Here is a 12,224-nt window from a genome sequence, read left to right on the forward strand (position 1 = left end):
GTGTCCTTTGTTCCCCATACACACCACGTGGCCCTTAGACGTGGGCAGGTCTGAGAAGTCTCCCCTCTGACTTACCAGCCACCACAAAAATTTTCATGGCGATGGCACAAGCCGCCCTACTTACTATTAAGAGAAAAGACCACATTATTGCTGTTATAAACCATTGATTAAGGTTTATAATAGCAATAATCCCCTCGAAATTCATTGTTACTGCAGTTAATGACCAGTTTATTAGAGCGTTAACCATCCTTGGCGATGGGCTGAGTCGTTTAATGCGGGTAACGACCAATTTCTCAAGGATTATTGCTTAAATAACAATTCTTTGCGAGATGTATGCGCCACCACAAGTGCGGATCCGGCTGGAGGCTTCTCCTCAGAAGTAAGTGTTAATTATTTCCTCAGAGTTGCACCACCGGCACCATACCTAACAGGGCCAAACAATGAGCTTCTTGTGGTCACGCTTCAGAGACAACAAAGAATCCAAAAGTTGGGCCAGGACCCAGAGATGGCACGGCACCCTTCTGAGGGGGAGTCAGCACCGCCCAAACGAAAGGGCCACTGGGAAATGGTACCTGGCTCGTGGACGGCTGTTTCTTCTTCACTCAGCTTGTGTCAGTTCCCCACCCACCCACTTCATAGGTGGGGAAATGAGGATTATCCAAGGGGCTGAAGGAAGGACCGTGGAATGGGGAAGCATGACCAACCCAGGCATTATGAAGTTTAACATCCTCTGAAGGAAGTACCTGCCCACCCTTGACCACCCAGGTCCTAGAACAGCTGGTAGCAAAGGGCTGCAGGGACTGAATGGTGCCCACTAGTTGCACAGTGCTGAAGTGCAGGTCCTCTGTGGCCACTGGGCCCAGTGCTCTGGCCAAAAGGAAAAACAAAAAACAAAAAAAACAATCAGCTTATTGGGCCTCATAGCTCAGCTCAGGCTCTGAGAATTCATAGTATCATTAAATATAATGACAGGCAGGGGACCTTATTATTATCTAGGACACCCTCCTTGTTTTATAGGTGAGGACTACCCAGAGAGGGTAGAAGGTTTGCCCGAGTCACAGAGCCACTCAGAGAAAAGTTGGAATTAGAATCTCCATCTCTGTCTTCCCATGATCAACCTTAAGACCACTTTCTTGGTCACACCCAAAGAAAACTCTGTCTCAAAAGAAAAAAAAAAAAAAAGGATCAAGGACCCATTCAGGAAAGAATACAGAGGCGAGGCATGCGTGAGCCCTGGAGCACTTCAACCAGGGTCTCAGGAGGAGCCAAAGCTCTGATCCTCCCCCTCCTCCTCCTCCTCTCCAACTTTCTCCTCATGCCGAACTCAATCCAAGCATATCCACACATTAACTGTTTTCCATCACTTTCCATTAGCCCTGCTATTCCAATAACTTTTATTTTTTTGACATGATCTGAAAGCTGCTGATATGATTATACTCTAATTGCATTATATTAACTAAAATAAATACTAATAGGGTGTGAACCTAACATAATAAGACCGCAAATTGCTATCGCGGTGCCAGTGTAGGCTGGAAAGGAATCTGCTGATTCACTCAACTAAGGCGAATTAAGGTCCAGTTGTGTGTCACATTGCAAGAACAGAAAGTGAGGCCCCCTAGAATTCTTGAGTCTGTTAGTCCTTCAGCCTCCATGTTTTGACTTAAGAGCAAGAATTATCACCAATAAATAATGGCAAACATCTCTCTAGGAGTGCAGTGAAGGGAGTCCCAGCAAGTCCCAGCTCTTCTCATGCTTTAGACTCATAGACTCACATTCATCATTGCAGTTAGATGAACCAATGGGATCCCTAAAGCTCCCTCCTACCAGGAGTGTAGAATGTGCTGGGACAGAGGGCAGGGCTTTCTTCCCTTACCTGCTCTCTTGTTGAGACTCTGCCCAAGACAGACACCACCGCAATGACATTAGACCTCCCTTCCCCCAAGTCAAAATGTTTATGAATCCTGATGTCAACACTTCTTTCTTAAGCCATCAAACGGAATTCGTGCTGGTGTGGATTAGATAAATACTCTCACTAAATCACAATGGTTCAATCCCTCTACCCATATTCCCACCTGTATTGCTAACCATTTGCTTATAGGATATTATGAAATTTTTATTTGCAGCCAAGCAAGATAATAGCATCAATTACAGATCATGTTTGAGCTGCACGTAGGTTTGCTGTATCAAGCAAATAAGTTAATATATGTAAAGTGCCAAAAAGAATGTCTGGCACATAGTAAGGGCTCAATAAATATCAGCAGTTATTTCTGTTGGCTATAATGTAACGCCGGATACTAAATGTGATAAAAATCAGTCAATAATTTTTTGTACATAATCATAAGAGAAATAGTAAGTCTAACAAAGAAAATGAAACCAATATAATGTAACTTGTTCAGTAACTTTCTGCATGGTGAACAATGTACTATGGGGGTATATTCTATGTATATGTATCAATGATAAGATATAATAGATAATTTATATGAGAGGGTATATTTGATCAATCACATCATCCCTGCTTCTTTTTTTTTTTTAGAATATTTTATCTATTTATTTGGCTGCACTGGGTCTTAGTTGCAGCATGTGGGATCTAGTTCCCTGACCAGGGATTCGACCTGGGTCTCCTGAATTGGGCCTGCACAGTCCTAGCCCCTGGATCGCCAGAGCAGTCCCTCATCCCTGCCTTTGACAGTGGCAGAATATCAGGAGTAGATCTTCAGTGTGGCATACTGCAATGCAGGAGACCCCAGTTTGATTCCTGGGTTGGGAAGATCCCCTGGAAAAGGGATAGGCTACCCACTCCAGTATTCTTGGGCTTCCCTGGTGGCTCAGACAGTAAAGAATCCTCTTGCAATGTGGGAGACCTGGATTGGGAAGATCCCCTGGAGGAGGGCATGGCAACCCACTCCAGTATTCTTGCCTGGAGAATGCCATGGACAGAGGAGCCTGGTTGGTTACAGTCCATGGAGTTGCAAAAAGTTGAACACAACTGAGTGACTAACACTTTCACTTTTCATAAATACACACACACACACACACACACACACACACACACGTGCGTGCATGCTCAGTTGCTTCAGTCCTGTCTGACTCTTTGTGGCCCTATGGACTGTAGCCTGCCAGGCTTCTCGGTCTTGCCTGGAGAATCCCAGGCAAGAATACTGGAGTGGGTTGCCATGGCCTCCTCCAGGGGATCTTCCTGAACCTGCCTCTCCTGTGTCTTCTGCATTGCAGTGGATTCTTTACCACTGAGCCAGCACGGAAGCCTATACACACACGTAGTGGACTATTCCTCAGCCATAAAACAGAATGAAGCGTTGCCATTTACAGCAACGTGGATGGACCTAGAGACGGTCATAACAAGTGAAGTAAGCCAGACAGAGTAAGACAAACACTGTATGATCCCAGGTTCAGTCCCCAGTCAGGGAACTAAGACCCCACATGCCCGGGAGCAACTGGGCCCACGCACTGTAACTGCTGAGCCCGAGTGCCAAAACTAGAGCCCGGGCACCTCAGTGGAAGATGCTGCATGATGCAGCTAAGACCTGGGACAGCAAATGAGTAAATGTTGTTGTTGTTGTTTAGTCGATACATTGTGTTCCAATTTTTTGCAAGGCCATGGACTGTAGCCTGCTCCTCAGTCCATGGGATTTCCCAGGCAAGAATACTGGAGTGGATTGCCATTTACTTCTCCAGGGGATCTTTCCAACCCAAGAATCGAACCGACACTTTCCTGCTTGGGCAGGCACGTTCTTTACCACTAAGCCACCAGGGAAGCCCAAATAAATAAATTTAATTAAATAGATAAACAACAAGGACCTACTGTATAGCACAGGGAACTGTATTCAATATCCTGTAATAAACTATAATGGAAAATATTCTGAGAAGAATATATATATATATATATATATATATATATATATACACATACATACACACACATATATATATGTATAACTGAATCACTTTACTATATACCTGAAACTAATACAATATTGTAAATCAACTATATTTCAATTTTAATTATTTTTTTTTTTAAAGAAAGCAAGATTTAGTCCATGAGCAAGCATCACTTATCTCCACCAAGACTCCAAAAACCTGCCATGGTTTGCCTCTGATTCTTTTCATTCCTTTGCTGTGAATTCAGTTCCTTTCAACATCCAGGGGTTAGGAACTGCTAAGCAGTGGAGATGCAAATAAAGAAGGATAGCATTTGTGCCCTGAAGCAGCTGGCAGCTCAGGGCAGACAGTCACATAAAGAGCTAAACGTAATACAATGTGATAAGTGCCACATCTTCAAGACTGTGAATGAAGGATGGAAGGGAAGAGGAGGGAGGAGGAACAAGCCCGGCAGAGGAGCAATTATTTTCAACCAGCAAGAGAACCCTTCCTGAGGAGTAATCTATGACCTGAACCTAGTACTAGCACCCAAAACCTAGTACTGATACATGGACTAAACATTTGTTTAAGCAACCGGCAAAGCAGAAACACAGAAGGAGAGAAGGAGGGAGCAGGCAAAGAAGGGGTCAGGAAGGAGAGCAGTTCAGCCTTGGTGAACTTACACCAAAGTTTAATTAGAAATCAAGAGGGGCGTTCATTTCAGCATGCATGTATTTAATGTCAATCAAAGTTTTCTTCAACTTCTATGAACCTGTAAAGGAAAGGGTGGGTAGTTAGTACTTAGGACCTAGAAAGGAATTAGCGTGGCCCTCGCTGAGTCTTCAAGAATTGAGGTGGGAGTTTTCACGGCACGGAAGAAGATGAGTTAACTGAGGAAACTCCACAGGAACATGTGAATATGAGGGCCTGAAAAGGCATAGAGATGGCTATTCCCCTGCTTTGATCAAAAGGATGACCAACTCGTGCCTTAGTTCCCAAGAGTCTCCCCAATATTTAGGGAAGGACTCTCATCTCATCTGGAAGCACCTTATAACTGAGAGGCCTTCCAAAAAAAAATGGGGAAAAAAATTCCAGAAGCTGAGCTCAGGCAACCATCGCGTTTGTCACTAGAAGAGAACAGCGGTTTCTTCCGGTCACTCCTTTCCTTTGCCGGCTCCCGAAATTTCACAGAGCTGCTGCCCACCCTTGCTATCTGTGGGTCTGCCAGGAGGGCCGTCACCTCCATGGGACAATTTCCCTTCCATTTACAGAGTTGTTTTTTTCTTAGTGGGGAGGCGGTTCTTTGGGAAGGGGTAAAGTAGGAGTTGCATCAAGTGAGACTGTTGCATCATTACCTTTCTATTGTTTCTTCTTTAATTTCTAAATTTTGATTGTCCTCATTTTTCTTCTCTGTTTTTCTAGCTCTGTTGGTTCCCCTAGTCTTGTCCACAGCCAGTGGCGATAGGGACGCATGTTTTGTTTTTTTTTCCCCAAGCCGGCAGCTGGATTCATGCTGTCAGTCACTCACGATGGGGTGGGGATGTCCCTTGCATCGGGGTGTATATTCTGCATGACAAGGGTGACCCCACAAGCAGCCTCAGATCTTCTCTGATGTTCATTGGTCCTCAGCTTTTTCCCCCGAGTCATTTGGTTAAAGAAAGTGGGGATCAGAGGTCAGAACACAGTTCCCATCCAGCCGGTTTGACAGGTACATAGCATGGAGCGAGACTAAAAGCCCCGATTCCACTCCTTAATTAAAAACATTTTTCATTCCAAACCTATAAAAGGCAGCTGTGCCGCTCCCCCACCCCCGCCCCCACCGGAGATGGTGGTTCTGCACTGAGCTGCAGCTCAACCCCTCTTTCTCCGGCCTCGAAAGCACAAGGCCATCAAAGCCCAGTGCAGTCATCTTCCTCCTCCTCCTCCTCGCCCCTCCAATTCGCCTTTTGCTCAGAAACCATCATCTCCACCTTGGCAGTGGCTTTGCATTAGAAATTTCTCGTGACACCTCCATGCTGTGGGCAAGGAGCCCATCTTCCAGGATAGACAGGAGGCAGTGCTTAGCTTTTATTATTCTCAAACACCTTTTCACCTGGATTTTTAAAAAGAAGCCCAGGCAGCATATCCTTGCTTCATCAGTCATCCTGAGGTTGTGAATTCACTTGCATCCCCCTCTGCTCAGACATCTAGAAGACTTTGGTTGGGGCTGGGGCGGGGGGCGTGGGTGGGGAATGAGCAAAAAGCTTGCCAAGAGGTGATCGGAAAAAATGAAATAAATGTTTGCTTATCCCAGGTGGCATTTGTGGTAAAGAACCCACCTGCCAATGCAGGAGACATGAGATGAGGGTTTGATCCCTGGGTCGGGAAGATCCCCTGGAGGAGTACACAGCAACCCACTCCAGTATTCTTGCCTGGAGAATCCCATGGACAGAGGAGCCTGGTGGCGTACAGTCTATGGGGTCGCACAGAGTCAGAAACGCAGCTGAGCACACACAGCACATATGGTGGATTTTTACCTTCACTGGCTCCCTCACACCTGAATTACGTGCCATTAAGTCACTCAGCTGGATTACCTGGTACAGGAAGTTACAAGTACAATGTAACCCGCTTGGGGAAGAGACGAGAAGATCCTTATGTTCAATTTCTTTTGCTCAACTGTCTCCTTACAGGGTCCTTAAACCTTTATTTATTCATTTATAACTTTTTGGCCTGGAGTGTTTATTTTTGGCTTCATCTCCAAGGACACTCTACATACTCACAGGCAGGAACACCCAGCCTTCATTCAGACCTGGTCCCAGTCAAGACCCTGATCAAAGACAACCGGAGGAAGGCTGTGGACAGAATGATGTGAGCTTTTCCACTCGTGAGCTGAGCCAGCTGCTGTAGTTTAGATGCTTTCCCACTTGGTGGACTTGCTCTTCTTTGGATTCCAACCAAACTGTCTTATTAAATGTTTTCCAAAAAAAAAAAAAATTCTTGCTCTTGTGAGTGATATCAAATACAATCAATAAAACCGAAGGAGAAGGGAGCCCAAGGCATTCATGAGACACTTTCAAGATTTAATTGTTCCGCAGAATTTTAAGCAAGTAGTAGAAAGAAACTAAATTGCATGAAGCCGAATATTTCGCTCTAGGCTCCCAATTCATCTCACTTGCTTGTTCCCGGGGGCTCATGCCAGCGCGAGGAGCTCGGGACTTTCCAGCCCAGACAGAGGTTGTGCTTCCTGCAAGTTAAAGAACCTCCCTGTCTCTTGGAAATGGGGCTGTTGATCAAAATCTTCTTTACCATGGAAATGCCTGGGCTCAAGGACTTTTTGGCTGAGTAGGGCAGAAAGATATGTTTTACTAAACACAGGGCGCATCTTCTTGCTTCTTTCTCCAAAAGTCCTGGGAGAAAGGAACCTGGTACCCAAATAAATGCCACATCCAGGTATCAACTTCCCAGCTGGCATAGTGGTAAAGAACCCGCCTGCCAACGTAGGAGATGCAGGTTTGATTCCTAGGTGGGGAAGATCCCCTGGAGGAGGGCACAGCAACCTACTCCAGTATTCTTGCCTAGAAAATCCCATGGACAGAGGAGCCTGGTGGGCTACAGTCCATGGGGTCGCAAGAGTCAGACATGACTTCAAGTTTGAACACAAAAAGTACAGGTTTCAACAGGCACCCAGAGACAGCACCAGTGCGAGAGGGGGTGCAGGGTCTGGAAGCTTCCAAGGATTTCACTGCTTCTTACAGCCTGAGGGAACCTGGCACTGAGACCCATCTGCTTCCTCTAGACTTGACCACTTGGAACGAACCCCTCAGTTCACCAGGAAGAGCCTGCCGCAGATACACAGGCAAAGCATAGACTAGAGTCCTTCCCATCCCATCACACTGCAAAGAACCTGTTGCCTCTTCTGACCAGACACCAGGTCAGGAAACAAGAAGACACCAGGGGGAAAGCAGCCGTGGGGCTGTGTCTCAGGCTCCTGCCACTTTGGAAAACGGATTATGTCAAGGATGTTTCCCTGGTGGCTCAGACAGTAAAGAATCTGCCTGCAATGCAGGAGACCTGGGTTTGATCCCTGGGTTGGGAAGATGCCCTGGAGAAGGGAATGGCAACCCATGCCAGTGTTCTTGCCTGGAGAATCCCATGATTCCCAGAGGAGCCTAGCGGGCTACAGTCCATGGGGTTGCAAAGAGTTGGACACAACTAAGCAGCTTAACACACACACACACAGGAGGTTTAGATAAGAGAACTGAGAGTCTGGGAAGCTGCCTGCCTGAGAACAAGGCTCCAGAGGCAAGCAGACCTCTTCCTCCCTGCCCTAGGGAAGGTATTGGGTTGGCTAAAAAGTTGATTTGGGTTTTTTAATAACATCTTAAGGGGAAAAAAACAAATGAACATTTTGGCCAACCAGTGTTAATACTTCCGCTCTCTAAGCCTCAGTTTATCTTTAAAGAGAGGTAACAAGAGTTCCTCCCGGGAGAGCTATTGTGACGATTACAGAAAGAGCGCTTGCAAAGTATCTTGGGCTGTCCCTGGCACTTTGTCGCTGCTGTTCAGATGCTCAGTCCTGTCCGACTCATAGTGACCCCAGGGACTGCAGCCGGACTCCTCTGTCCTCCACTATCTCCCAGAGTTTGCTCAAACTCATGTCCGTAGCTTCGGTGATGCCATCTAACCATCTCATCCTCTGTCACCCCCTTCTCCTCCTGCCTTCAATCTTTCCCAGCATCAGAGTCTTTTCCAATGAGTCAGCTCTTCACATCAGGTGGCCAAAGGACTGGAGCTTCAACATCAGCATCAGTCCTTCCAATGAATATTCAGGACTGATTTCCTTTAGCATGGACTGGCGGCACTTAATAGGTGCTTAATAAGTAAGAGAGATGGTTTTAATAAAAATAATTAATAATTACAGGCTGGAATGCAATAGTATTTGAAGGGAGGGTGTCCAGGTCTGGGTTCAATGGCCCTGACCACAGTAAAGGAAAGGGAGGGTCTGATTCCTGCCAAGAGGCAGCTCCATGACAGATGGGCTCCCAGCCCCTCCCCCACAACGCTTTCCAACAGGGCTTTTGCTGGGGTCCAAACTTGGTCCTGGCAGCTTTCCAGAGGCTCAATTCAAGAGAATATTAGTGCCATAATATAGCTCCTATTATACACCAGCACTTAGATAAAGAAGAAAAATGGTTCTGCGGGTCTGAACTTAAAACTCTTGTCAGATCATCCCTGCCACTAGGTGCTCAGAGATCCTGCCACAAAAACAAACATCCAGATTTCCGACCAAGGTGCCGGATGTGTTGCAATTCCTTAAGATTACTGTGGTAGTGGACTGTCTGAGGAGTTATCGAGAAGCCTGGCCCCTGGAGGCTGCGGACTGGCCAGGCTCCAGCCCCCAGTCCCCGTGAGGCCAGGGACGGAATTGTGGTTTTGTCACAGAATCAGAGGCCTGGTCAGGGAGTACAAGGTAAGTGCTCAAAAAGGTACAGCTCTGCCGCTGTTATTATTGCTGTTCCTGCTGGACCCACTTTGAGAACATTCAAGTGCAAGCCAGCCTATACACGTGGACCACCCTGCAAGTCCAGAAAAAGAAGAACTCAGGGAATGTCAAAGCATGATTAGGCATCCCTCCTGACCCCTGCCTGCAGACTTAGAGCCTCCCGAGTTTGGTGTTCGGAGAAGGAAACGACAACCCACTCCAGTATTCTTGCCTGGAGAATCCCATGGACAGAAGAGCCTGGAGGGCTACAGTCCATGAGGTCAGAAAGAATCAGACATGACTGAGTGACACTCAAGTTTGGTGTCACTCAGAAAGTTGTAGTTTGGTGTGTATTTCCAGACATAGCACATCTCCAGACCACTAATGATGTACTATGATAGGAAACACCAAGAGGGCCTGTCATTTGTAAGGGCTGACACACACTCACTCACACACACACTCACTCACACACACACACACACACTCACTCACTCACACACACACACACCTATTTGAAAAGAGCTGCTGGGGCAAGCCTGTCAGTTTCCACCTGTCAATTTCCAGAGATAATTGCCCCGCACCCTAACTCTCCTAGCACTGAGGGTCTCGGGGATGAAGGTCCTGGAGCCCCAGCACAGAGGCGGTGAGAACTGACGAGGTCCAGTCCTGCAGGTGTGCACTCCAGGCCCGTCTGACCTGGGGCAGGGGCTCTGCGCTCAGGCTCTCTGCCAGATGTCGTAGGAGACACGCAGGCATGAGACACAGAGGCCCCTGCCCTCGGGTGGTCCACGGCCAGGCCAGGGAGGAAAGTCCACCATACGAAACCAAGTATATTTTAACCCTGAAGAGGACAGAACGTGTCCAAGGCCAAATTCCATCACTGTGCTGGTGAAAGCAGCCCGCAGCCAGGTCCTGAAAAACCTCTCTGCCGTAATCTTCGTGATCACAACTCTCATGGCTCCTAGTGGATTTTGAACCGTATTTTCAATTATCCAAAATGCCCACTTGTCTCGTGTCTGTATTTCCTCGGCATGTGGGGAGCGTGGCCGTGCTTGGCTGATTTAACACGGAGCATTAACCGAGCCTCTTAGAAATGGGCTCCCCACAGGACCACCCATTAGGCTGCGGGCTGCAGCTGGTTCCCTACCAGCCCTCAGCTTGCTCTGAGTGGGCCACTCCCCTGTGCCCACCTCCCCTCCAACCTGTCCCCCGAGTGCCACCAGCTATTTTCCAGATCACTGAGGAGCTGATGGCTTGTTCGTGTCACACGACTGGGCCTTTCAGTATTCTTTTCTTTTCGTTCTTTTTTTAAAGATTTTTTTTTTAATGAGGACCATTTTTAAAGTCTTTATTGAATTTGTCAAAATATTGCTTCTGTTTAATGTTTTGGTTTCTTTTGGCCTTTTGTGGGCTCTTGGCTCCCTGACCAGGGATCTAACCCACAATTCCTGCATTGGAAGGTGAAGTCTTAACCAGTGGAACATCCGGGAAATCCCCCATGTTCCTTCAGTCTTGATCTTCCAGGAGAGGATTTGTTTTCCCAGAGCCCAGCTTGGCGAGGACGGCAGTGGGGGTGGGGGGGGGGGGGGACGGTGGTCTTCCCAACTCTGGGGAGTCCCTTGGGATTCCTAGATGAATCAGTGAATCACCCCAGGGACAGACCTTGCAGAGGTGGGAACAGCAGCCGCAAGGTCGCCCTCGCTTCATGCCTCTGAGGCTGATAGAGTGAGAACCAGGCTGTGGTTGTTATCTCAGCTGTAAAAAGAAAAAGCCCAGGGCCTTGGAGGCACCTGGACACGCTGGCCTGACCATTTCACAGCAGCCCCCATGGGTCACTGGGGACCTGCCCTCTCTTTTCCACCTACATGTTATTCCAGCCATAAATCCAAGTGACAAGCTTGAACTTTCCCCAATTGACATGTTTACAGGGGAAGTCCGCATTTGACAGGAAAATTAAGCCTATCAATCACTTAACGAGCTCGTTAATGAATGGTTCTCTGATGTCCTCTGGTAGCTGGCTGTATTGATCATGGACAGGCAGCCCAGCCCCCAGCCTGTTCCACCCCACGCCTTTGCCCACCCTTCCTTTTGCCAGATGTTGCTGCCCCCCTGACCTCCCCCAGCCCCCTTTTCTCCCCTGAAGCTCGGCAGAGGGCTCCGCTGGAGGGTTTATCTCGAGGTCAGACCCCCTCCTGGCTCTGCTCTCTGACAGAACAAAGGGAACAGATGCAGGTTTGGTCTACGAGCGCCCACCCGGCATATGGAAGCTATCTCCTCCGGCCCAGTAATTACCCGGGAGCTGGCTTGTTCAATGGCTTTGGGTTTTATTGGACAGAAACCCACCTCTCCCCCACTGGCATAAAACACTTTAATGGTGTCTCCCTCCGGGGTTTCTGGGAGAGGTCCTGTCAGGTATGAAATGAGCAAAGCCCCCCTGACAGCCCCCAGAAGCAAGGCCTTCACAATTAAACAAGGGAGACCCGGCAGGAGGGGGGAATGCCTGGTAAAAGAGAAAAGCTTGATGGTGCAAAAAAAAAAATAAATAAAGTCAGGGTCACATTGCCTTCGGAGAAGCGGGCAGAACTTCCTAGAGCATCTCCCACTGGTGTTCAGAAGGGCATGAGGAAGAGCTGGGGGTGGTCAAAACACAGCCCATCACCTCCTGTTCCCAACACACAGGGAGGAGGGCTCTAAAGTCAGGATCAAACATTAGTGGAGGGACTGTTTTGTGTAAGAATAAATGATCATCTAGGTCGTGAAGAGGCCTGGAACTTAGAATATGTTCAATTCACATACACACAGCACAGTTCTCCCAACGATCTATCTCGAGGATGTCGTGTCTGCAACTTCAAAGGAGGGAGTCAACTTGGATTCGAGGATGGACCAG

At 47.7% G+C, this 12,224-nt stretch overlaps 1 protein-coding gene across 1 annotated transcript in view; it reads left to right on the forward strand.

Moving 5' to 3' along the window:
• Window positions 1-329: 329 nt before the first annotated feature.
• LOC109553343 (solute carrier family 35 member F2) overlaps window positions 330-12,224 on the forward strand; it is a 64,510-nt gene continuing 52,615 nt past the window's right edge. Inside the window, exon 1 of the mRNA XM_070781618.1 lies at window positions 330-379. Within this exon, the coding sequence (XP_070637719.1) occupies window positions 330-379 (50 nt within the window). The remainder of the gene's footprint in view (window positions 380-12,224) is intronic.

Source organism: Bos indicus, chromosome 27 (assembly GCF_029378745.1).
Source record: "Bos indicus isolate NIAB-ARS_2022 breed Sahiwal x Tharparkar chromosome 27, NIAB-ARS_B.indTharparkar_mat_pri_1.0, whole genome shotgun sequence".
Classification (NCBI taxonomy): Eukaryota; Metazoa; Chordata; class Mammalia; order Artiodactyla; family Bovidae; genus Bos; species Bos indicus.